Source organism: Myiozetetes cayanensis, unplaced genomic scaffold (assembly GCF_022539395.1).
Source record: "Myiozetetes cayanensis isolate MyiCay16 unplaced genomic scaffold, myiCay2020 scf20-37, whole genome shotgun sequence".
NCBI lineage: Eukaryota > Metazoa > Chordata > Aves > Passeriformes > Tyrannidae > Myiozetetes > Myiozetetes cayanensis.
In genome coordinates, this window is record NW_026087412.1 from 9920446 (window position 1) to 9947245 (window position 26800).

Here is a 26800-nt window from a genome sequence, read left to right on the forward strand (position 1 = left end):
CGTGCGGGGGGCGGGGCCACGGGCAGCCAGCCAATCAGCAGCAGAGCGCTTCCCAGCCGGCACCAATCAGAGGCGCCGGTCCCCACGGCGCGCGCGGCGGGCCAATGGAATCCCGCGCTGGGCCAGGCCGGGCAGGGCCGCCCCGGGGCTGCGCCCGCGGCCTCCCGCCAGCAGGGGGCGCGCGGGGGCGGCGGCGGCGCGGCGGGAGGCGCCCGGCCGCTCTCGCCGCTCCCGCCGCCACTGCCGTCGCGCCCGGCCCGCCCGCCCCGCCTCCCGCTGCGCCGCCGCGGCCTCACCGCAGGTACGGGCGGGGACACCCGGACACCCCACACACCGGCACCGCCGCCCCCCCGGGACCCTCCGCCCCGGCCAGCGCCGTGCCGCCCGCCCCGTCCCTGCGGTGCCGCCGTGCCCCGCCGAGGTGCGGCCGCGGGTCGGGCCGTGTGTCCCCCCGGGCCGGGCCGGGCGGGCCCCGGGAGGGCCCCGCGGCGAACAAAGGCGGCGGGCGGGCCCCGGGGGAGCGGGACCGGCGGGGCGGGAGCGCTCCTGTTGCTGCGGGGCCGGACCCGACCCCGGCGGGAGCGAGCGCTGACAGCGGCCGGGCCCGGGCCGGGCCGTGCCCGCGGCCCCCGCGATGGGAGTTTGGGGGTCTGGCTGCTGCGGCAGGAGCGCGGGGATTTCTGTGCCCCCCCCGCACCGGGTGCTCGGGCGGCCCGGGGTGTTCTGGTGCGGAAAGTCAGAACTGTATTGCAGGAAGTGACAAAAAAAACCCGACAAATCAAACCAACTCCAGAATCAAAACAGGCAGCGAAACTCAAATACTGTCGATTGCGGTCCTCAGAGCTAGTTAGCAAAGGTCGTCTCGGTGTAAATCGTGGGGGTGAATCTGGATCTGTTGGTAAGATGCTCCTTCTTCGGCTTGTTTTTTTGGATCTGTTCTGTATTAGAATATCTAAAGGAACTGTAATTCGAAGTCTTCCAGCCCCACTCCTTAATTTTCCTGCTGGGGAAATGAAGCGACTTCATAAAGCGTCTTTGTTCTCTCCTATTTCTTACGTGAATTTAAGAAAAACTGTAGCAAAGCAGTGAAAATTGAAAGCAAACCTCGAACAGTATCTTATTATTTTGTGGGTAGGGAGCGAGTGGGAGGAGATGCAACTAAATACTGAAGGTAAATAAAGAGTGGAGAATGAATAAGTGTTAAACCATTGCTATATATTCTGTTCCATTTTATTCAGATATTTATTTTTGACTGGAGACAAGTTTGGTTCTCTTTTCAGAAATAAAAACTGTGTTATTAAGTGGCTTTTTGAGCTGACATAACAGAGTTCTGTGACTGTAAGCAGAAGTATTAGATGAAGCAGAGGAGTTAACTCAGAGCTGTTGGAACGTGTGCTGTGTACTGTTTTTCCTGTTTCTCCCCCAGCATCTTGCATGCTTGAAGTGTCTTATATAACAGCCCAACGATGCATGAACACGAACATAAAATCTTTTGTGCTTTTGCTGTCTGAGGAAGATTTTGCGTTAAGATTTCCATTTTGCCTTATTTTGGTGCCAGTCCAAGTCTGGTGAGCAGTTTTCAATCTCTGGAAGGCATGCTTTAATTTGCACTGTAATTTATTGTCTGTGATTGTGTTCAAGCTGTCAGAGGGTTAGGATGGGCAATAAAATGGCTTTGACAAGTGTGCTTTGGGTCAGGCTCATTCTGTGATGGGCAGGTGCTCGATGTGCAGGTGGATTCCTGGCTGGGTTGTTGCTGGTGGTAGTGGAGGTGTTTGTGTCGGTGCCATCTCTCTAGGAAGCAGTTTGGGTGTAGCTGCATTTGGGCCACTTCCCACTTGCCTCTGCCGAGGCACAGGCCTGCTTTCTTGTGCCCCTGGGGTGGGAATTACATGGAAACAGCTCTTGGATCCAGATGCCTGGATGCATTGTTCTTATTGCTGCTGCTGGTGGTGCAGGAGGTACCAACAGAGGAAAGGCTTTTACTTCTCATAGGTGAAAGGGATTTATACTGCCTGCTTTTGGTCATGTATTGACTCCTGCTGTTCTGTTTTGGTGTTGGTCTTCTCTTTGCAGTATCCCCTTTATTCTGGGACCCAGGATGTAACTTCTCTCCTCTGGAGTGCAGCTTTCCTATATGGAAACATTGGTGAACTGTCTGTGGTTTTTATTTTAAACACAGGCTTCTGCTTTCACAGCTTCTGACCCAAGTTTTGACATAGGATGGTGTAGATGATTTCTGGCTGAGTGGATTTAATATTTTGGGTTTGTTACCTTCTGACTCTGTGGGAAAGGCTGATGTTACTCTTTGTTCACAGTGATTTCCACTAGACTTGCACCCCTGTCAGGGTTCGTAATTCAGCTGAACCGCTGAGGCTGGTAGAGATCTATCAACAGCAATCACGATAAAAATTTCAATGTGCTTTGTACTGCACAAAGATTCAATTTGAGATTTCTGCAACCCAGTAATTGTGTTAATAGTGAACTCAGTGATGCATGGCAAGAAGATACGCTCCTCTATCTTTAAAAGAACACATCTGTACACTGCAGTTGCTTTTGAAGTTGTGGCTCTCTGGAGAGGGAAGTGCAGCAAGGACCACTGGCTCCCAGTTGTTCTCAGCATTTAGGCCTGAAGGTGCAGAGAATGCTTGTTTGAAGTATTTGTAATGGCTGGAGCCATGAATGTCTGTAACAAACAGTAACTGAGTTTATTGGTCAGCTGAAGGTTATTAATTCCCAGGGGTGGTAGTTCTGGACCCTAAATGATGTTATGCATTTTTCTGCTATTCTCCATTTATCTCCAAATAAGTGATCTGCGAAACTGTGTGCAGGAGGAGAAAGGATCAGTCCTGCCCAGTTCTCTGTCCTTTGGGACTGAATTTTCCACTGAGGGAACTTGTGTGCATGGCAAACCGTAGATGCCTGTTCTCTGGACAAGCTTTACACAGTGTGACCTTGCTTTTTAGAATAACCAAGGCCTGTATTTCTACAGAAAAACTCAGTTCTCTACATTTTGTTTGAATTTATTCACTTGTGTTCTACAGATCAATCTTGGCTTTGCAAGATAGCCTGGCAGTTATTGTGTTCAAAGCCTTTGTGCCTGAATGTGGCACATGGCACATGCTAAATACTGGGAATGCCCTTTAAAATGTATCTTGAATGAAGTGCCAAAATACAGAAAACAAGGGAACTGTGTTGCCTTGTGCTGGAAGCAAATAACCAGTGAGAGGAATAAGTGGCTTTGTGTAGCAGCCGTGGAGGGATTCCTGTCCCCCTGAGCTGGCACAAACCTGTTGTCCTTCCTGTCCCTGCTTGTGTAGCTGGACCAGCATCTGTCACAGGAGGTGTCACTGGCTCCTGGCAGTGAACTTTCTGTCACTTGCCTTCTGTGAAACAGGATGAGTTGAAGTATAAATTGTTCTTTACCTTGTTTGGATTTAGGCAGCGCTTTGTTTTTTTGTTTTATTTTTTTTTGTCCCTAGTGGGTTGGTAAATGGAGCTTGTCATGGTCACAAAGGCAGCTGGAGAAATACTGCATTTAATGCAACAATCACTTCTGCCTCTGACCTTAATTGTTGGTACATTAGTCCGCTTTCTTTTCTTTTTTCCTTCAGCTCACATACTATTTTTTCCTTCCTTTAGCTGGTCTCCTTCAGGGAATTGCACAAAGAGTAAAGCAACAGTACAGGCTTTGCTTTTCTAGTAATAATTACAAGCGACAAAGCAGCATTTAGACTGTTTAAATGTATGGAAGTACATTTAATATGTTTACTTGTTTGAAATTCTGTCCCTGCAAATGGAGGAGAGCCGTTGCTAAGTAGATGGTGATTTTTATCTTGGAAAGTGGATGGATAACATTGAAAGTCAAGACATGATTGTTATTTGTCTTGTATATAACTGAGTCTAATGTGTTTCTGGTTGAGAGGATCTAAGGATAATTTGGAGGAAAGAGATACTGTCACAGGTGCTATCTGAAACAATTTTAAATCTTCTGCAACATCATCAAATATTGGGGCAATGTGACTGTCAAAGTATTTTAAGAAAAGATAATTTTTGCCTGAATATCTTTTGGATGCAAATGAGAAGGAAAAAAAATAGAAAACTGCTTCGAATAATAAGTTTCAGCACTCATATGTTCATCACTTGCTCGCTATTCCTTTATATGTGGTGCCAGTTTGTAACATTTCCATTAACTTGATTGTTGTGGAGAAATTGGATGTGCACATTCTCAAGTTCAATATGCCATTCTTTAATGTTTGTGCTGGAGGTGATAAATAAATGCCGTTTTTACAGTGTTGGACTTCTTTCCTTTCTTTGCAAGTTGGGGGTGGAGTTTTGGGGTTGCTTGAAATTAGTAAAGCTGATCTTAAAACTTGTCCAGATTGAGTGGCAAGGTATTACATTGTCAGGTGTTAATGTAGAGAACTAATAGCTAACTACACAGGTCACATGCTGGGACAGCACACTTCAAAGAGCCTCATCCCGAGGGTTACACACATCATTTTAGCTTGTTTAACTGGGGCATTTGTAAATCCAGCAGATTAAAGACATGAAGTAAAAAAGAATCACTGTTTCAGACAAATTGAACTGAAATGTCAAGCTGATAATGTGGAATTACGTTGAAGTAATTCAGTTTTTCAAGTGAAGGAGGTAGTTTTGCTAAAGTGTCCAAGGCTTTCACCTTGGTCAGCTGGTAAATATTATTAAAGCAGTAGTGTTTGCTTCTAATTACACTTTAGTGGTGGAGTGATGATGAGAGGCTCTAGAATTAGGCTTACTGGTAGTTTTCTTGTCAGTTTGGGTTTTATTGATAAATACACCAGGATCTTGAGTTGATTTCTACTTCAACGAGCAAATAAAAACTGTGTTAAGAGGGGCCAGTGTGGGCCTGCAGCTTGCTTTAGCAGTGCTGCATTCAGGCTGTGCCTGGAGTTTGCTGTAATTTCCCTAACGTGACTCTACCTCATCTGGAGTAGAGAAGTGGAAACCAAAGATAAATTAGGAATTGGAAGAAGGGTTTTCTGTTGGAATGTTGTGTAACTGGGCACTGACAGAGAGTGGTGGTTCTGATCTGGGGCTTCTCCCTGGATGGCCGGGGGCACTTTGGTGCCCGTCAGGGTTTGCTTGGATGTGCTCTCTGAAACTGTGGGGCTGCAGTGTCATCTTTGCCTGATGGACTCAGTGCTGATGTGAGATTGGATCCTTCTGGGCCAAGTGCAAACTGTTACACATTATAACAGCCGTTTATCTCTCTTCCTTTTTGAGGAGTGGCATATCCGAAAAGTGGATGTTCAGGATAACATGTCCAATGTGTCGGAAGAGAGAAGCACTAGACAACAGGACATTAAGAAAGGACTCCAGTTTATAGAGTATGATTTTGTGGTTTTTATTCTTGTATTCTTATTCACCTATACATACATATATATACGAGATGGAAAGCTCTGGGAAGGTCCTTTTAGTGTAGCACCAGCATAGACAGGAGAAGGACCTGTGTTTCTCCTCAGAATACTTGCAAACACTGCCATGTTGAATGGGGAGCAGTCTTAAAGGAAAGACAGAACCCCTCTTTGTTCCTAAACACAGCAGATTGAAGGTGGGAGGTTATTCCTTTTCTGCCTTTGAGAAAAATCAGCCTTTAATCTTTTTTCGTGAGTGGAAAATGTTGTTGGCCTGAAAATCCACCTTACACTTAAGAATAGCTACCCTAAGACTGGGTTGCTACTGAAAGGGATGGGTTTGCTCACCACTACCCAAGTGTTTCAACTCTCTGGAGCTGAAATTTAACCTAATGAAAAATCATCTTAGGACTTAACTTTCATTTATGTCAATGCCAGATTCTTTTGAAGATCCTGGTTATGTTAAAATCGTTGTGAAATTTCACACTAGTTCACTGCTTATATAAGGCATTGTTAGAGAAAGAAAGGGGAGGGGAAAAGAAAACTGAGCATTTAAAAATAATTTAGAAACAGAATCTCACTTAACCTATATGGAAAAGGAAAGGGTTCCTATTTTTCTTCCTGAAAAGGTAGAAGTAAATACCTTTTTTCTGTGCTAGACAAAGTCTCTGTTGCATGTCATACAAAAGAGCTTTTAAAATTCCTGTAGTGTCATTGGTACGACTTAATTAAAATTGATGTGTTCTTGTGACAGATAATTTGTCATTTTATAATACTTACAAGAAGATTGCAGTTCTCCTCATGTATAATCTGGTTCTGCACAGTGGAGGAGAGGAAGGAAACTGTTTTTAATCAAACAACCCTGATGTCTAAAACTCTCAAATCATTCAGAGCCTTAATACATTTTGAACAGCAGAGTTTGTAACTTTAACAGTGAGTCATTAGTAATAAGAAAGCACAGTTTTTTAAATCAGAACTCATGCACAGCTCCCTTCCTTGGTCAGGGCAGGCTGTGGGCAAAGTGCAGAGACTTGCCTGTTGGAGGAAGAGAGGCTGCTGTTAGTGAGAACCAGCAATCTGCAAGGGATTGTCTCTTAAGCAACATGTATAACAAATAAAGGCTGTGATTTTTTTCGTTTCTAGATCTACTTTGCCCTATCCAGGGACGCAAGAACAATATGAGGTAATGAAATATTACTTTAATTTCCAGAGGGGTTTTTAACATGGACCTATCTTACTATAGCTACTCTTGGTTTTAGTCATCATTTAAGTGGTGATATGGTATGAATGGTAATTTAAAAAGTCTAACTATGGGAACTGGGGGACTACTAACATTAGGATACAGGTATTCAGGTATTTGGGAGTGCTGAATTCACTCATATAGCAGTCTTTCAGGTGAAGTCTTTCTCTACTGGTGTTGGGAATAAATTTGAGGCATTAATTGAGTAAAACAATGTGCTACTCTAAGTAAAGTTCAGAGTAGCACAGCAAAAGTGAGATAAAAGGACTTCACTCACATACACCTTTCAGAACATGTTTTGTTTCTGTATGTGTTGTGATTTTGGCTTGTATTTTCAGACTCATCTTCTTAGTTCTTTATCCAGTGGTAGGTGGTTTCATTGGATTTGAGAACATACTAGATAAAAATGCAATTGTTCACATTTTAGATGTAAAAATCCTATTGCTGTGCAGAAGCAGCCTTTGTGTACTCCTGCTTTGCCAGTTGCTATGGCTGCTGCTTGCTGAAAGAATGTATGGAACATATATATATATATATATCTCCATCTCTGAGATTGTCTGGGGAAATGTCAGAAGGAAAATACCAATACAGACAAAAGTTTTGTGTTTCACTCTGATTCCATGAGGCTACAAGTGTAATTTTTGTATTTTAAAATTTATGTGGAGACATGGCAGATAACCAACCAGCTGCTGCTGAGGAGTGTCCCTTCCCTTTGTTGCAGTTATTTATCCGAGACCTCGTTAGGAACCTTTTCAATGAAGGAAACGACGTCTATCGGGAGGGTGATTGGAGGGGATCACTGAGCCATTACACAGAAGCTATAAACATTGCTGATTATGCTAATTCTGAAGAGATCCACGTTTCTGATGATGTCCTAGAGAAGCTGCACGTGAACAGGATAGCGTGTTTCTCAAACATGGTAAGCTGCTGCCCAGCCTGGGAGTGTGGACACCCAGAAAGTTTGAAGAGTGAAAAACTCTTGGTGATGGTTGAAGATTGATGTGTTTCAAATCATCACTTTGGCACCTTGTTCAATTCTTCTTTTCAGAAGTATGATTGAGGTATTTTTAGTTACTAATACGAGGATATTAACATAAGAGTCATACTAGGCTTGGAATTTGATGGAACAGGATTTTTATCTATTTATACTGCTGATTGCACCTGAGTCTGCTGCCTTCTCTGCAGAACAAGATGGCTCTTGTGAAAAAGATAAATTTTTTTTGTGACTGGTGGTGGATTTTACATAAATGATGACCCTGCCTGTTTTTAGTTGCCCAAGTTGGTGACTGAGCAAAACTCGTAAATGCAGCATTGCTGAATGTTTTACAGTGTTTCAATACCTTCATCTAATAAAGGTTGAATTCACTATTTCAATGATAATAGTTCTGATTAGTAGATTTTTTTTTTTCTTTTTCCTCCTCCTAGGGATTGCATGAAAAAGTTCTAGAAGACTGTGAGATAGCACTAAGATTGAATGAAAACAATTTCAGAGCTCTCTATAGGAAAGCAAAAGCTTTGAATGAGCTGGGAAGGTATAAGAAGGCTTATGATGCTGTAGCAAAATGTTCTCTTGCTGTGCCACAGGTGGGTAAATTATATATTGAAGATTATTTTTAAAGGTTTGAAACAGATATTATTGAAACAAGTAATACATCAAGACCACTGAAGGTTGTTTCTGTTGGTTTGGTTTTTTTTTTTTAATGCAGTAAAATATTCTTTATTTCTCTAAGCATTATTTTGGAAGTCAAAACGGAGAGCAGAGATTGTAGTCCCCAAACTCAGTTTGTTGTGTTCACTTCCAGCAAAAGCAATCAGGCACTTTGCAGTGGGGCTCAAGTGCCATGAACGTTTGCCACAAGCACCAGAACCACGGAATTCTTTGTTTAAAATTCTCTAGGACACGAAGAGAATATTTTGAGTATGATTTGAATGTACAATAATTTGAATGTACAATATTGATTCCAAGCCTTTAGTACCGTTCTTGTCCTCCTCCTGAATGCCTTGCTGTGCCCCCCTGCTTTGGGCTGTGTCTGGGTTAGCAGCAGTGAGTGGTACAGGAGGACATGAGCTGTAGACTGAAATGCTGGTCCTAGGGGGTCTGGTTTCTGTGATTGGTTTCTGTGGTTGGCTCGGTTTGTTGTTTTATTTGTCTGTTATTTTTTAAGAGTTGGGGTGCATCAGGTCAGTTCCTGCAGGACTTTCAGTTTAGTGACATCCCAAACTAATCTGCTTTGGCTCTCTGAGACCCCTCACAGTGGAACCCAGAACGCTGCGAGTGGGGATGATGGAGAGGTTTCACTGCAGAAAGGCATTCCTGGTTTGAACTGAAATGCTGATGGAAGCTTTGCATGCTTTGCTCAAAATAGAGTGATCACAGGACAGAATTACTGACTTGCTGCTTTTTCACCTTTCCACATCAAAGTGACAGTGACATGAGCAGACAAACTGGTGAGCGTAGGTTTGCCTCTTGATATAGACAAGGTTTCAGTTTTGTTTCCAAAGGCATAAGCAGTTCATCTGAATGTGTAACTTTGGACTTTGGATCCTCACTTTGCACCTCCAGATCTGAATGTTTTTGCTTGAGGTTGATATGCCTTTATATAAGTTTTATAAATAGCTTTTTTTCTAGCTGTGGGACATGATCTGAATACTAAATCTTAAAATAATTTCAATGGATAGTTATTGTAATTACATGACAAAGTGAAATATGTTGGTTTTAACTCAGCTTTTCTGGTTGTGTGGTGCAATTACTCCCAAAATACAGAGTTCTCATTAAATATTTACCAGTGTCATGTAGTGGTTGATATGTTAATCAGGAATGTGGCCCTCAGTTTGTGTTAAACTGACAAAACAAACCCCCATCCCCTCAAAGAACAAACACCCTCCTCAAATAAGAAGAAAAATACCCACCCACAAAAAAACCCCCAACAAAACACTTCTCTGAATTTCTCTCGTTTTGGAAAAATCTTTATTTTAAATTCAGATAAATGGGAAAAACTGATACTGTTCATTTCCTGTCCTTTTCTTATTAAGTTCCCACTGTTGGAGTAACTTTGCTTGAGGGTAGCTTTATTTTTCGTGTTTGGGTTTTAGTCCCATGTGTTTGTGAAAGGATAAAGCTGCATGAAGAGACATCCTGCATGCATCGTGCACAATATAGACTGAGATGTAAACAGATGCCTTGGCTACGTGACACTGCATGTAAATGATGACATTTTATTTATGTCTTTTAGGATGAAAGTGTGATTAAGCTTACCCAAGAACTAGCTCAAAAACTAGGGTTAAAAATAAGGAAAGCATATGTAAGAGCAAAGGTAAGATATTACCATTTTACATGAAGGTTTCCCTCTCATGATACCAAGTTTGTGTTTAATGAAAGTATCTTTTCTTTGCAGCCACCCTCCTCAAATTCAGTTCCTAGTGATTTATCAACTCAGGTAAGGTTTTGCATGGTCCAAGTGCAAGCTGAGTGTAAACTGCAGGGAATAATTGTTTCATAATTTCACCACGGTAAAGGGAAAATGGTGCCACTGGCATTTTATATGAGATGCTGGTATCTCACACTGTAGGGTTCTGTTGGTCTTTGTGTTCAGTTTTGCTCTATATTATGGCGGACTGGGACATAATATTATCCTTCAAGTTATCTTTGTAGAATAAATGTTATCTAAAATATTAATTCCAGTGCAATGCATGTATTTACTTTTAATGTCTTGAGGCAAGAGCATAGTTAATGTGCTTATTTTTTATTTTACTTTATTGACAGTTATCAAAATGAAGGGTGCTGGGATAAAATCCCTTTTACTATATGGACTTGTCCAAATTTGACCTTCATTAGCAGCTGAATTTGCATTTGTCTTGCTGCTTGTAATGTGTCTGAATGGCAGTAATGAAGAGGAGTTAATTTTTATCTTTCAGACTTCTTTCACAGGAATATAGACAAGTTAGCTGTAAATGAATGAGGAAACGTAGGAAACAGCTCATTTAAGACACCATTTAGACTCTTTCATTCCCTGAAGTATCACTCTTACTTTTGTTGGTTGGTTGCAAATTTCTAGTGGTACTGTGAGTGGATTTCAGTCTGCAAATGGATGCTTTATCTAAAAAATTATTTGACCCTTAAATTGCATTAGGCTTCCTAAATTTCAGATTTTATAAACCCTGCATTTTAGTGCTTACAGTCTTCATTGTAAATACATATTTGAAATGTTTAAATGGCTTTTGTGCAAAGTGCTGAGAGGTTTTGTTTGTTTTTTTTTTTCTTGCTTACAGAATTCTTCTGTAGAAGATATTGAGTTAGGTGAGTCTTGTGTTACCATACCAGTGCTAGGAAGCTAAATATGCCATATATATCACATTGTATTTGTTAGGAAATGTCTGAAGAACGTTCATCTTGTCATTTGAGAGTTCCGTGGTAAAAAGTCTGATCTGTTTATCTCTAAAACTGCATATTTAAGTGGCTGAGCCAATTTCTCTTTGGTCTCCTCAACGTGATGTGATTGTAGCTGCTCCTGTAGTGACCATTTCCATCCTGTTCTCTTTAACTTGGAAGAACAGGGAGGGGTGAAAATGCCAAAGATTTAGTAAAATATCAGGTCTGTAACCTTTCCTCGTTTTTCTCAATTTGAGCAGTAGATAAACACTGAAACATAGGTGCACATGAATTGGAAGCTGATGGAAACTGAAAACATTTAATGTGGTTTTGCTTCAACATTCTTCCCATTTCTTCACTCCCTCACCCTCCACACTGGCAGGGTAAAAGTTATGCAAGATTTTTTCATGTCTTTGAACCTATCTTACCTGTTTCAGATTTATCTGACCAGAAACAAGAGATGGTTTCTGCTGCTTCTTCATCAAACTTTGTTTCTGAAGTGTCTAAAGTGTCACCAGTTCCTGTACCATCTTTATCTGCTGTTATGCCTCTTCAGATGGAAAAGGTCCCTTTGCCTTCTGCAGTGTTGGCAAATGGAGGGAATGTTTCTTTCCCTATGCCAGAGGCATGTTTAGATTGTGGAGATGGAGATATAATTATTGGGGAAGAACTTGATGAACTACTTGATTCTGTGCCTGATCCTGATGAAGGTGTAATGGTAAGACTTTTTTTGTCTGTTTTGCTTCTCCAAAGACTATTCCTATGAGTGAGATCTTGTATTTTTATCAAGTGGCTAAGTGTGTGTTACGTTTCCTGGTTACATCGAGCTGTATTTGTACATAGGTGGAGTTTTTTTTTTCATGTGAAAATTCTTGTAAATGTGGCTGTAAAGATATCAGGACTAGAACTGCTGCAGAAATACTGTTAGCTACTACCAATAGTACTTAGAGGAAGTACTGTGAAAAGTGAATTGACCATTTGAAATCTGGCCTAGTGTGGTTTTTTTGGGTGTTTTTGTGCAAATAACTCCACTTAGAACATTAAGGGTGTGTGGGAGTGCTCAGTTGTAGAAACTATAGTTACACAGAAGCAAACAGCTTTGCAGGACAGAAGTACTGGGGCTGTGGCCTTCTGGGGCTCTTCCTGGTATCTCTGCAATCAGAGCTCTGTCCAGATCCACCTCCTGGCTGAACAGAAATAGGCCATCATGAGACTGACTTTATATATTTTTAGAAGAGATATTAAAGAAATTTAGTTATATGAAGTGTTGTTCCTAATTACACCATCACTGCAGCCCTAGAACAGAACAGTGTTCCTCAGTTGTTGGTCAGAACGAGAGCTCTGACTGATGAGCAGATGTCTGAACTTACTAGCAGGTTACTGACTCCCTGCTGCGACCCTGCCCGTCACTTGGAGTATTTATTTTGTACTGCACTAGTATTGCAGTGTTAAAAGAGGCTGTGGCATGTTCAGTCCTTTAATTAGTTGTGATTTTAATTCCTCATTCAGCTGTGGATATGGGATTGTAAATCTTCAAATCAGAAATGCTTGGGCTTCTAATTTTCCGGTTTATGCACTTCGTGTTTTTGAAAGTATTTTGAAAATGTAGGAAGTAATTGTTTTGAGCAGATCCCAGGAACTTTGCCATGGTGGAAGCCAGGAGGAAATGCAGTCTTGCAGGACAGACTGCAGGCTCGTGGAGTGTGGAATCTTGAGGGAATTCTAAACTGATAACCTGGGGAACAGAGGGAGTTTCACATGGGCCAGGCTCTGTGCAGACCTACTTGGTCAACCTCCAGACAAGGGGGAGCTTCTGGTGATGGCAGGAGGAAGGGAGGGGAAACTTCCCCACTTGGCTTGTCCTTCATGAAGGTGCACAGAAGGATAAGTTATTTTTCATGGGGGGAAAGAAGATGAGGTGGCTTTTGCAGAAGATGTTACCATTTGATTGTATCTGAGGATTTATTTCAAAGCTGACTCTTACCTCTTTGTTGTACTACACTTTTAGTAAAAAAAAAAATGTTGATTTGTCTCTTCCTAGTCTTCAGTTTGTGTTTTTAATGTAATTTGGAAATTCAGCTCTGATCTGATGGATACAAAAATCCAAAGCTGGTAGTAAGTTAGTAAAGGTTTGGTAAGTGAACCTTTGAGGTGGTTGATCCATGGATCAGCCTTGCCCTAGGGCACTCTTTATGGTTTGGGTACTGCAGCTCTTGCAGTACTGGAGTGTACCTTTCATCAATGTTTCTCAGTAGGTTTATACAAATTTTGCAGAAGCCTTACTAAAAGAAATACTGTGGCAGATTTGTGTTCTTGAGGGTTTTTTTTGCTGGGGGTGAACACACTTTTTAAATTTATTTTTTTTCCAGCAAACTACAGGAGCCAGAGGACCTATTCCTGCAGGGAGCGTAGCTCCCAGTGTTCCTTTCTCTGCCTCTTTGTTGGGGACGCTGCCAGTTAGTGCAGGATTTGTTCCTTCACCTTCTCTTTCAGAAATCTTTTCACAGCCTTTGGCTTCTTCTCTGGAAAACTTTTGTTCACCTTTAAGCACCTTTTCAATCAGTGACCCAAAAAGAGGTAAGAAACGAGCCTTAATATTTAACCTTTTGTGATGAGAGTTGTGCATGAGCCAGCTGGCTTTTCTTTTTAACAAATGAGTTTTCACTGCTATTCAGTAATATTCAACACTTAACATTTCATCTCTGCTAGTGGTTTTTGAGTGTTGGTTGTACACTAGAATTTATAAGTAAAACTTTTGTTTCCTTGGGGTCTGCATAAGCACGGTCCAAGCTCCCTCTGTTCAGTTTTTGTAGATTGTATAACTTTATTTGTTTCAGGTGAATGAGTTTAAAGAAGAAACAGTTTTCCTTCAAAGTTTTTTTTTTTAATTTAAAACAGAGATGTTCTTGCAGCTTAAACCATTTGTCATGATTTGGCAATAAACAAGAATTACAAAAAGGGTAATATAGCTGTGTACTCTGAAAAGATACAAGTATTACATTCAAAACATAAGGACTATAATTATGTAGTGAAATCAGGTATGTGAAATAGGATATAAATAGTCAGTGAACTAGAAAGCATAAAATAGTTTTGTCTCTAATTACCAGTGTTACAGGACAATGTTGTATTTAGAAAGAAGCCAGAGTTACAAAATAAAACTTAAGAAGAATCCTCTTAAACCCTCTTTCACTTCATTCTCTCATAGTCAGGTGTTGCTTATCTCACTACCCTTTCTGTACTGCACAAGTATCTTCATATTGCTTCAGTATCTGCCTGTGAAGCTGCTGCTGATTGTAATTTTTCAGCCCAGGTGTTTTACAAGGACCTTTTACATAACTGAAAAAAATTTATCGTAGCAAAAAAACCCCAACTTTGGTGCTTATCAAAAAAGCTTTGATACTTCTCAGGAATGATAAATAATTTTTTTGCATGGGATGTTCTGGGGAACTGATATAATTCAAACTTCTTGATTTTCCTCTAGACATCTCAAGTTCAGCTTCTAGAGATGGAACACCAGCACTGAGCAGCAATAACTCCCCGTTGTTTGTATGTATTTTTCATGTTTTCTTTCACATCAGTTCAAACGTTAACACCTTGAAGGCTTTGCACAGGTCTGAATTTTTACAGTTGAAGTTTCTATTTTTAAAATAAAAAGGCACTTTTAGTTTTAAAATAGGATTCTGACTTGGAAAACAATTGCACAGGAGCTCACAGAGACAGTAACTGAGCACAAGAAAAAAATGTACAGGTGTTGGTTTATATATGCAAATTTTGAATGCTGTTGCTACCACTTTTCCATTCTGAGGGAGCTGCTGTAAAATGCTGTTTAACTGTAAAATAAACAATATAAAATCTCTTATGATCTGAGTGCCAAATACTGGGAATCCTGAAGAGCTGTCCTAGTACAGGAACAGAGCAGATACCACCTTGTGTCTGGGTATCTCTCTGCTCTCTGTATTCTGGTCATGCCGTATATTTTCAGTTGTGCTGCTGGCATGGATTATATGGGTAAGGGTGACCCCCTTCTGAGCCAGGATGGAGTAATAATTAGCCTGACAAGGGCTGTTCTCCCTGTACCTGCTTGGGTCTTGTTTTATGCTTAGTCTGTGCTGTGTAAACAGCCTTTGTAAAATTTCTATGTCCCTTCTTAGACCTGTGTTTATGTTTTATATTATGATTTTTTTTTTTTGTGGTAGTCTTTTTATGCTTTGAAGAATAATTTTAGTAGGTTGAATTTGAATTGTAGATAAATAATTTGGATCAAGTAAAATATACTTTCTTTCAACAGATAAATGGTCCTAATAGTTTGTTTGGGTCCGAAAATTACATGGGAATTGCAGGCCAAAGTAGAAATGACTTTTCAAATGTTTTTAGCAGTACAACTGCTAATATACCTGTATCTTCAGCACTTGGGGGAAGAAACCCATTAGAAGGCACACATGAGCTAAGACAGGCCTGCCAGTTATGTTTTGTCAAAAAAGGTAAGGGGCTTTTGGACTCGATTGGTTTGATTTCCTTAAATTTAAAATGCTTAATGTTCATAATAAACCACTGTTGGCTTCTAAACCGTGTTAATCCTGACTCGTTCTTTGCAGATGTAGCGCTGTCCTGTGATTGGTAAAATATTTCAGCCACTTTTGTCTTCTTTCTTCTTGTCTTTATTTCTTGTCCTAATAGATTCTTGATTTCTAAACCCGCCCCCAATCACCACACGCTCTCCCCAGGCTGTGTGAGGTCATTCACATTCTGTGTTCGCTTTCCTCCCAAACCCCAGGGTTCTGTGAAGAGTGACACCTTTGCTCAAGACTAAATAAAACTTGCAATACTCTCTCTGATTGGCCCTGGGGAATTGAACTGCAGTTCAAAGTACCTGGTAACCTTCACATCCCATCTGTTTTATTGTTCTTTCAAACTAATTCTAAATCGTAATCATGAGGCTTCCAAACCTTGGTAATAATTAACTCCACTGCATTGACTCAAAGGAGCTTAACCAGTATTGGTCTTTAATATAACTAATCTTTTAGGCCTGAGCTGTTGCTGTTAAACAGAGGCATATTTTACAGGCAATAGCTTTTATTAAGACTAATCTTAAATATAAGCTTTGTGTTTATAGGCATAATTGATATTGATACACTAATAAAGAGTTATATCGAGACATTTAGGGGATGACTATTGTACTTTTAAGAACTTCTATATTTTAAATTATTTTTATAAGAAAAATCCATAAAGTGATGTTTAAAAAACCATAGGACACATTTTCATAAAAGCAGGAGCTGTAAAATATTTGTGAAAATACTTAGCATGTTCCTAGCTTCACTTTTTGTGTCAACACATCTACTCCCTCTGTTTCTTTCCATTTCTATTAAAGCCTTTAAGTGTCTCTTGCTTTTACTACCTTTTGAAATTGTACTATTCCGTCATCATCTTGTCAGAGAAACTGGGTCATACTCTTGTTTTTCAGTCTCATAAACAGCAAAATTCACTGAGCATTGCTCATCTTCAGACTCTCTCCCTGATGTCTTCATTTGCTATCATCCTAAAGACAGAGTTTAAAGCTGGGCTTATTTTTGTTCCCAAAATCACAGAGTTCTGGGATTGGCATTTATCTTTTTGGCACAGGTGTACTTCTTACAGAGTGTGTTTTGTCTCTGAACGTAGTCCCTGTTCTAATAAAACCAAAGTTGAAGGTTAAGAGAGTAATTTACTGATCATTAGAATTCATCTGCATTGACTTATTATAAATAAGCAATTTAAATTTTAAACTGGTGTTATGGGAATGTATACTTTGGAATTTGAAAAAATGCAGCACTTCGCTGTCTCAAAGTAATCTTAAGGTTGTAACACAGCATCCCTCCCCAAATATAAAATAACATGTGGGTTTTTTCTTGCTGAGACTGGTCCTTTTGTAAGTATTTGGGTTTTTTTCTATTCTGCTCAACATGATGGTTAATGACTGCTGGTTCTTCAGAGCTGCTGGTGCAAGTAGGAGTTCTATACAGTGCGTTCATGTACTTTGCTTTTGGGCTTCTGTGCCAGTGTGTGTATGGAAGTGTTACCATTTGCTGCAGTTTATGCAAATACAAGCAATTTTCTGTGATTGTTTCAGGTCCTAAATTACTGGACTACGCTTACCATCCCAATTTAGAACATAAATGTAAGAAGGATATTTTAATTGGCAGAATAAAAAACTCTGAAGATAAATCATGGAAAAAAATACGGCCAAGACCAACAAAGACACAGTATGTGGGCCCATATCATATATGTAAAGGTAGGTGTTCCAGAGAGGAAGATGTTAATGCCTCCACTCAGAGGAATGTAGTTCAGCTTCTCCATAGTGAGGTACAGAGTGAAGTTTTATTCTTGCTCATGAGAGGTGGAGAAGGAAGTTCTGGGTTGTTTATAATATCAAAGGAGAGCCATATTTTGACTGGTAATGTGGTTATTTAGAGAACATGCACTGTGCTTCTGTATTGTTCTTCATCAGGAATAATTTTGCTTTCAAGTGCTGGGCGATTACTCTTAAGAAGAGCAACAAAAAAGCATTTTCTCTTAGACTTTTGCAGTATGAACCTCTACTTGTGATGTAAGCAAGGTGACTTGTGGATTAATGAACAGCTTTATTTAAGCACAGGGTATTCTGAGTTTTCTGCATTGTTGCCTTAGGCTGGTGCAGGATAGTTGATGGAGTTTTTAAATTTTCAGCAAGTCATTCAGCATCGGGTCTTGTGACCCATTTAAAACTGATGTACGTAACTTCTTTACTGAAAACATTTGAAACGGAGAGGGTGGGAGTTTCAAGATGAACTCCCGCTAAAAGTTGTTGCCAAAGCAGTGCCCCATTTGCTGCTGTGGTTTCAGATGTGGCTGCTGAAGAGGAGTGCAGGTACCCAGGTCACTGCACGTTCGCGTATTGCCAGGAGGAGATCGACGTGTGGACGCTGGAGCGCAAAGGAGCCTTCAGTCGAGAGGCCCTTTTTGGAGGAAGTGCAAAGATCAACTTGACTGTGTCCAGGCTGCTGCAGGAACATCATGGATTATTTATGTTTCTTTGTGAGGTGCTGCTTTATTTCTAATAACACAGTAAAAATTAGAATAGATACGAAAATTACCTGGAAAGAAACGCTTTGATTCATGCCTATTTTGTAAGTTTTGAAATGGATGTTCAGTAATAACCTGACTAGCTTCACTTTAGAGACTGGATAAAGTATCTGTTAAAATCTTTGAGGTAGGGTATATTTTGAAATGTACACAATACACACTGTGTAATTACTTTTTCTGTATTCCAGAAATGTTTTGATCACAAACCCAGAATAATAAGCAAAAGGAACAAGGATAACTCATCTTCTTGTTCTCACCCTGCTATGCATGACTTTGAAGATAACAAGTATGTTTTGAAATACCATCTCTATAAGTTTCAAATTAAAAGCAAAGTGTTTAGGGCAGTTCTGAATAGTGACTTTCATTTCTTACCTGTCGATTGACTTCTCTTCCCTGCTAACTGACTGTAATGCTTTGGCAGCATAGGCAAGACAGACTTACAAAACAAGGGTTGACTCATGTAACTAAATTAAAGTGAACTATTTCTTTATCAATGATTCACGAGTGGTCCACCCTCATCTTTGAATCTTAGGAGTTTTGGTGTCAGTTTAATAGCTTATCTACCTGGTGAGCTGTATTGATCTAAGTAGATGTATGATATAAATTAATATAGGAATTTGTAACTTTGATCTATTTTGCTTATTTTGCTGCACTTTTAACTCAGTTAAGAACAGGTTTACCTTGACTGCAGTGAATAAAATAGACCACAGTCCTTATTAACTCTGCTGATAAATAAACAGTGTGAGGAATGTGTTTTTAATTATTCTTTAACAAAGTTCTCACTGTTGTAATAGTATTAAATAAATTTTGGAGAATTAAGAGACTTACATTTTTATATGATGGAAACATAAGTAGGAGCATTTGAATTGCTTTGTTTGCACTGCAGTTCCCTGTATTGAGGAAACACTGCAGCTACAAGAGCTGGGCTGTTACTGCAGGGCATCACCTCTGTCTTTAATGGTGTTTTACAGAAGAATAAGTACTTGTGTTAGTAATTAGATCAGAGTTTGTACTTGAAAGTGGACATGATATGCTTTCCCTCTGGGAAACCAGTGATGCAGTTGGATTGAGTTCAGTAATGCTTTGCAGAAGAGGGACCTGGATGTCACAGGAGCAGTTTAGTGATGTTTGTTTATTTGGCCTAGAAATGACCCTTGGATGTGACCTCCTCCTGGAAACTGTTTGACTTTCTCCTTTCAAATAAAAAGTGTTTAAAAGACACTTGAATAATCTGTGATGTGGGGTGGTCGTTTCAAGAAATACCTAAAACTGGCTGTTTCCAAAACAGGTGCCTTGTCCACAGTTTGCGAGAAACTATGGTGAAATATTCCAAAATCCGCCCTTTCCAACTGCGATGTCAGCTTGACCTGTGCAGACACGAGGTGCATTACGGCTGCCTGCGAGAGGATAAATGCTTTTATGCTCACAGTCTGGTAGAGCTTAAAGTCTGGATAATGCAGAAGGAAACAAGTGCGTTTTGCTTTACTCTTCATGGTCTTGCCACTCCATCCTTGTCTCCACTCCCGGTGAAATCAGCAGCTTGGGATCAGGGCAGGGAGCAGGCAGGAACAATCTCGTGTCTCTCAGCTTGGGTTTTGGAGGGTTTTTCTGTGATACAGTGCAGCTTTTATAATTACCTGATCGTGATGGGTTTAGTGTCACGTTTAAACAACTACTCAAAGATGCACCTTGACTTATGTGAGCAATCTGTAATTTAAAGAACTTGTATGCTTTTCAGTGTGATGATACATACAATATTTCTGGTTTGGAGGCCCTCATGATATCCTTAAGTATATATATTTGTGTGTATGGATGTAAATGGATATCCAGGATATACACACATACACGTGTGTGTGAATATTTACACAATATATCAAAACTGATAAAAGCTTTGGGGCTTCAGTTGCATCGCAGTTTGAGCATGTGTGTAATGCCACAACAGTCATAAGTACTCAAGCACTTTCCCCCCTTCCTTTGCAGGTATTTCACATGATACTATTGTTCAGGAATCAAAGAAATACTGGCAGAACATGGAAGCTAGTGCACATGGATCACAGGTATTTTCATTTTTCCATTCAACTGATTCTACAGTGACTCTGGTGATAATTCTTTTTTAATGTATGGAGCATATTTTAGAAATTTTTTTTTTAATGATTTCCAAATAATCTCTTTCAGTGTAGACTTTCTTCAGCTTGTTTCACTTAGACTAAAATGCCTGCTTTGCTGCTGTGCAATTCCTTTTTTGCTTTGCTTATTCTGTCATAGGTGGAACATGAAACATAAATATAATTTCAAAGTCAGGTGCCATAGGGCAATTATCTTTTCCATATGGAGGACTTTTATGTGTTTAGTTTGTATATATTACCACAACTTCAGGGTACATAGACCTAAACCAGAAATAAGTTAAATAAAAAAAATGCGTGTGTTAAGAAAGGTCTAGTTTGAAATGGCAAGCTGAGCTATGTGAAGGCCTGCAGTAACACCTGCTCCCCAACATGTGTTGAAAACTGGTGCTATAGGGGGTAATTCATAACTATGTATGGATTTCTTTGCAGATGCAAAATACCTTTTACTGTTGTTGTTATTTTTTTGGCTTAAGATTCTTGGGAACCAAATGAAATACGGATCACTTAATTTGAAGATGAAGTTTGTTTGTGGTCAGTGCTGGAGAAATGGCCAAGTTAATGAGCCAGACAGAAACAAAAAATACTGCAGTGCAAAGGCCAGACACCCGTAAGTAAGATCAAATAGTGAAACTTTTCCTGATTTTTTTTTTCAGCCATTTAAAACCTCTTTTGGGAAACTTTGTTGCTTCTTAGGAAAGAGTCATACTAGGAATTAAAAAACCAAAACATATTGAAGTAGAACAGTCATCTCTTTGTAGCACGTCAATAATTGGTACTGAGAAACACTTTGGTGGCTACAAAAGTGTTTTATGTTTTGGTTTTTAAATGATCAGTTTCAGTAGAACTTTGTTAAATCTCAAATATATGGCAAAAGCTTTGTAAAGAACTTTTCTGAGCTCTCCTGGTTCTGCTTCTGTGCACACAGTGGGGCTTTTTTTAACTGTATTTTCTCTCACTGAACGCATCTGGTTTTCAGATGGACCAAAGATCGCCGTGTGGTGCTCGTAATGTCTAATGAGCGCAAGAAGTGGATGACCATCCGTCCCCTTCCTGCAAAGAAACAAGTGCCTCTGCAATTTGATGTATGTTAACCTGAAACTAATGTTTTGGTTAAGAAAACAGAGCAATTGGGGTGGTTTCATCAGCTCTGCAGGAATTCCCACGGGAGGTGGTGGGAATACCTACACAGTGTTTCTGAGTTCAGCCTTAGGAAAGCCCTGATCTCACGTGCTATTACTGAAGCCCTTTCTCATGAGTGGAAGTAAATACTTCAGAAATAATTGATACATCTCTGTGGTCTGGTAATGTGGTAGGAGGCAAAAAGCACTCATAGTACTTGTTTCCAGCAGTTTGGGTTTTTTTTAACTCCAAGAAATGAGTTTTTTCTAAAATAAACATGATTTTGTTTCTCATGCTATATAAATGTGTGACTGGGAGGGGAAACACTAGCCAGGGCTGAAAAAAAAATTCTACTAGCATCCATTTTACTTTATATTCATAAGGATTTTTTTTTTTAATTCATGTTCCAGTTGTGCAATCATATTGCTTCAGGCAAGAAATGTCAGTATGATGGAAACTGCTCATTTGCTCACAGTCCTGAGGAGAGAGAGATGTGGACCTATATGAAGGAGAACAGCAGTAAGTAGAAGAGTAGATTCTATCATGCTGTAAATCTTAACTGTTCTGCTTTTCATTCTTGTATTTCAGTTATTTTTTAATCTACTTTCTTTCACTGTCTTTTGTAGTAAACCTTGCAGGTGCCCTTTTAATTTGAATAAACCCAGTCTGGGTATTCAAAACCAGTATTGAATAGAAATAGCTGTATTGTATATTTGTTGCTTGATGTGCTTTTTAACAATAGTTTCTGTCATTTTTTAGGTATCTTAGAATAGTGTATTGATCCTTGCAGCAATATTGTTTGTGGTTTGTACTTTACATTGCCATGTGTGCACACATGGATTCTGTTGAAAACAGTGGGGAAAGCTCTTTGTGGAACAATCCCCCCCCAGTGTATTTACTGGGAATTATCATTCACTTTCTGTTGCTGACCTGTTATCCCACTAGTGTGACTGGGGAGAAATCATCAAAAATCAGAAGGTAAAATTAGATAAATTATCAGATCCTGTTCTGCAAGAAAGCAGACTAAATTTACCAAAAACTGTAGCACATGTTACATTAGCATTTTGAAATTCAGGTATTGATACACAGTGGCACAGTTGACCTGTGCCTTGGGTGCCTGTCCAGAAACAGGTCTTGCTTTCCTCCCTATAGGCACAGCAGGGTCTTGGTAAGTAGCCAGAGACTCCTGTTGCTCTTGGCTCTTCATCCCTAAACTGTAACTGTCTACGTTTGTTTCCTTCCTTTTTTTCTTCTTACAATAGGTGGGGACTGAATTAAGCTTTGCAAGCTCAGTCATTTGTGTAGTGTTCTCAAACTCTTGCCTTAATTGCTAATTACTTATTTTAGCTTCTGCTCTCATTAGTTCAAGACTTGGAGCAGTTGTATGACATATGGCTAAAAAGTCAAAAACCAGAAAAAGGAGATGATGCAGCTGCTCAGGCAAACAAAGAAAATGGGAAGCAAATTCACATGCCAACTGACTATGCTGAAGTTACAGTAAGTAATCATAGCTATAATCCTAAATCCAAGTATGTGGGATTTTTGGGGTTTTGTGTTTGTTTTTTTTTCTCCCAGTCAGTGACTTGACATTGCTGCACTCATTGTCTTGGTGCTTCCTTAGTCCATTGGTAGCTACACTAAATGCAAACACTGACATTGTAAAGCAGTTCTTTTAAAGCCAGTGGAGATCATAAACTTCAGGTGACTGTTTAAATAACTGTATCTCTTTAGGTAAACAACAATTTACAGACCAACATAGGGCATTCAAAATGTATTAGGAGCATTTCTGTGCTTAAAGCATTGAATTCTCAATGTTTTGTTTTCAAATTCCTTGTAAAACAGGTGGATTTTCACTGTTGGATGTGTGGGAAGAACTGTAATAGTGAGAAGCAATGGCAGGGTCACATTTCTTCTGAAAAGCATAAAGAGAAGGTTTTCCACACTGAGGATGATCAAAACTGCTGGCAGTATCGCTTTCCAACGGGATATTTTAGCATTTGTGATAGGTATGTGGTTTTTAAGATGACAACTTAAATAATTCAGTTACTAGTTTCAGTTTCTAGTATTTGTTGCATTGCATGCATCTTTCTACAAGAAATTAAGTAATTAACAGTATTTTAACGTACTTTAGAACTCAAGGAGTGACAAGGTGCCTAATTGTGGATCCAAATGTTTGTGTGTTGTTAATAAAGGGTTGCAGGTTCACAGCAGCTGTATGAAATGAATATTGTTTGGTATTATTATGAGTGTACTTAGGCAGTGCATATTAATTAGCTGTAGAGCACAAGAACAGTGCCTTGCTGGACAGTGATCCTGGAGCTCTAAGGCAAGTAGAAATGTTGGCATCAAACCCAATTTGTTATTAGAAATCATTTATGACTGTGCTGAAGAGAACTTCCAAGATCTGTTGGTTTTTCCCCAGCATTGGTTGTATGTTTTGCTGCTCCCTTTAATTCTCAAATGCAGCCTGTTTACCTGCCTGCAGAAGACTTCCTTGTAAATCTGTTGAAAATTCTTTCCACTGTTGGAATCCTTTTTGGAAGGCTAAACACTTTGGCATTCTGGAGTTAAAGGTTCAGTTTGCTGAATTGTTACTCAGTTGGTTACTCCTTTTGCAGTGAAAGAGTTTGAGTGCCTTAGAGATCTTACGAAATTGCACAGTTATTTTTCATTTGCAGTCTTTGCATGGAAGCTCACATGCCCCTTTGCTAAATTTTTAAGTGACACTTTAAGTGTATTTGATGTTTTGACCATAGCAGACCTTGAATATGCAGCATAAAGTGAATGCAAACTGGCATGCCAAGTTGTATTGAGTATTCTAAAATCAAATTTAGTTAACAAGGGTAATTAATTAGTTGGATTTTTTTGTCAATAGCAGTTCTTTAGCTTAGTGAGTTAAATAAGGTATTCATTAATATGAATTTGAAAGTTTCAAGCGTTAAAGGACTCAGTAAAGTAGGAGCATGAAGAACAGAAAGAAAAGAGCCATGTCCTGTCCTCTGTAAACACTTGACATCTGGGAAAGGAAAATACAATCAAATGTAAACAGAGTTATTATCTTCTTACTTTAAAAGTAAATACTCATTTTAAGTTTTTTTGTCCTTAATATGTAGTGTATTTGAAAAACATGATCTGAAGAAAAATTCTAGGCAAAATAGTGATCACAGTAATTCTATGAAAACACTATTTAAAATCTGTCTTGACAGATATATGGCTGGTACTTGCACTGAAGGAAACAACTGTAAATTTGCCCATGGAAATGCTGAACTCCGTGAGTGGGAAGAACGAAGACAAGTTTTAAGAATGAAGCTCAGCAAAGCAAGAAAAGACCACTTGATTGCTCCCAGTGATAATGATTTTGGAAAATATAGTTTTTTGTTTAAAGATTTAAACTAATACTGAGATGACACATACATGTTATCAGCTGGAAGCATAAACCAGAAAATTTGACAATAATCAAAAGCATGTGACAGAAAATCTGCAGGTTTTCTGCTTTTATTGGCATATATTGTTCCTCCTGAACAGCAAAGTATAGTAGATTTAGGGGGATTGAGCAGACCTGTCTATGCTCTCATGAAACAGAGTGGTGATTAAAAAAACCTGAAGTATTATGTGCTTACTCACCTTCTGTTGGACAGAAAGTTAGGAAATAGAAGGGGGGGAAGAGTGGTTATAATATCTAGGAAGCCCCCTAGTTCTCAGACCTTCAGTTGAAAAACTTTAAGGTATCAAGGTATTGCAAAAGAGAGTGTTATGGGCTAAGAAAATGATGGATGAAAATTCTTCAGATCTTTTAATGGAGAGGATTTGTTTAAAACAAAGTTTGCTACTTATCTATATGTAGGTTGCTAAAAAGGATTTTCTTATTAAAGATTTTAAACAAAATAACCATTTAACTACAATATATGTTGAATGGGTATTTTTTCTCTATTTGTATGTTTCAATATAATTTACTGAAAAAGGATCTTGGGAGGAAAAAAAGTATTAATTTTTGAAAATGAAGTAGTTAAAATTCTGTTTCTTGGTCTTTGCTGTTTAAATGATGATTTTGAAAGATTACACTTGTATGTCAGTATTGTGTATTATTGTATGGACTAATGTTGCCTGTAATAAAGAGAACTTTACACAAAGCTGTTTTCTGCATGTAGCCTCTCAGGATTGAGATTTTTGTAAAAACAAACAATGATTTGCCAGTTTAGCAAAAGCTTGAGCACACGTAGCTAAAAGCTTACTCGGTTGGTATTTGTGTCGCTCGCTGCTTGTTTGCGGTTTTCTGTGTTGTCGTTAGCTCATGGCATCACTACAGTAACAAAAATGGCCAATAACTTGCAATGTAGACAAGCAGTTTGGAGCTGTGTGGTGCTGGGACATGTTTTCAGCCCTTGGCCAGGGCACTGAGCCAATAACTCAGCTGTAAGGTGGATGGTGCTCCCCACTGCCTTTCCTGCAGAGCGTAGGACATGGAAAACCATTCGGGGGCTGAGGTGACTCCTGACTGATGAGCCCTTGGGCTTACAGTCACTGGAGCTTCTGCTGTGTTTTGGCTTCTCTGCAGATCCTGCTTTCAGCTTTCTTTGTGTGTTCGCTGATTTCCTTTCCCCCCCTCAAGTAAGCTGTTTTCAGTCAGTCATTCAAAATAGCTAATGCTAGGTTTGGTTTTTTCCTCCTCCTCCCCTAACTGATTTCTCCCTCCTCTCAAGAGTACTTTTCTCTGTTCCTGGCTGACCTTATATAGTTAGAAGAGCTTTAAGAATGACCTCAGTAGTTTGAATGTAGTCATTGGGCAGATATTGTGTATGTGTAAAAGGTGTTGGACCAAAGTTCAGTGATACCCAATACACGACATGGATGATGTGTCCCTTTTACTGCACAGAAAGCACAATAACTATGAAACCACCACCTTGTGCTTCAGTCATGGCTTGGGATCTTGGGAAGTAACTGCTCCTCCCAGGCTGGGCTGCAGTGCATTGGAGTACAGGATGCAGACAAATGAGCTCTCGGTGCTTGAAATACCACCCGCTGCAGTGCTGATTTTTTTACATTGTTTGTAATAAACTGAGCGTGAGACAAGAGTACTGTGGACACTGTTATTTGTGTGACAAAACCTGACTGTATCGTGTGCCTTTCTGAACTGTTTTTTTTCCTCAATTTTATGCTTTCATTGTTTAATTGTATAAGTGCTCTGTAAATCACTGAAGTAATTCTAGGAAAAAAAAAAAATACTAAAACATGAAACCCTCGTTCCGTAAGGCCGGTGTGAAATCTTTCCTGGGGGCTGGTGGGGAGTTACCGCCGGGGGGGCTCAGGGGTTCTTCCCTCGGTGAGCGCGGGCCTCGCGGCGCTGCCCTGCGGGGAGCAGGAGGCGAGCAGAGCGATTCCTGTCCCGGAGCGATTCCAACCCCAGAGCGGTTCCAACCCCGGAGCGGTTCCCGTGTGGCGGGGCCGGGGCGCT

General features: G+C 39.9%; 1 protein-coding gene across 3 annotated transcripts; it reads left to right on the forward strand.

The window, feature by feature from the left end:
- The first annotated feature begins 225 nt into the window (after positions 1-225).
- On the forward strand, positions 226-25478 carry ZC3H7A (zinc finger CCCH-type containing 7A). 3 transcript variants are annotated; one of them, XM_050317245.1, is made up of 23 exons: positions 226-301; positions 5266-5369; positions 6540-6579; positions 7358-7555; positions 8062-8220; positions 9870-9950; positions 10032-10073; positions 10906-10933; positions 11443-11723; positions 13375-13582; positions 14487-14551; positions 15294-15486; positions 17112-17273; positions 17864-18060; positions 18292-18389; positions 19392-19573; positions 20084-20160; positions 20703-20836; positions 21206-21311; positions 21759-21867; positions 22712-22845; positions 23191-23354; positions 24555-25478. In XM_050317245.1, exons 2-23 carry the CDS (start codon positions 5302-5304, stop codon positions 24742-24744), a joined length of 2916 nt encoding a protein of 971 aa, XP_050173202.1. In that variant the 5' UTR covers positions 226-301; positions 5266-5301; the 3' UTR covers positions 24745-25478. The 3 variants fall into 3 exon arrangements, with proteins under 3 accessions (XP_050173202.1, XP_050173201.1, XP_050173203.1); XM_050317244.1 differs by lacking the exon at positions 226-301 and adding an exon at positions 620-898; XM_050317246.1 differs by lacking the exon at positions 226-301 and adding an exon at positions 947-1568.
- Positions 25479-26800: the final 1322 nt, after the last annotated feature.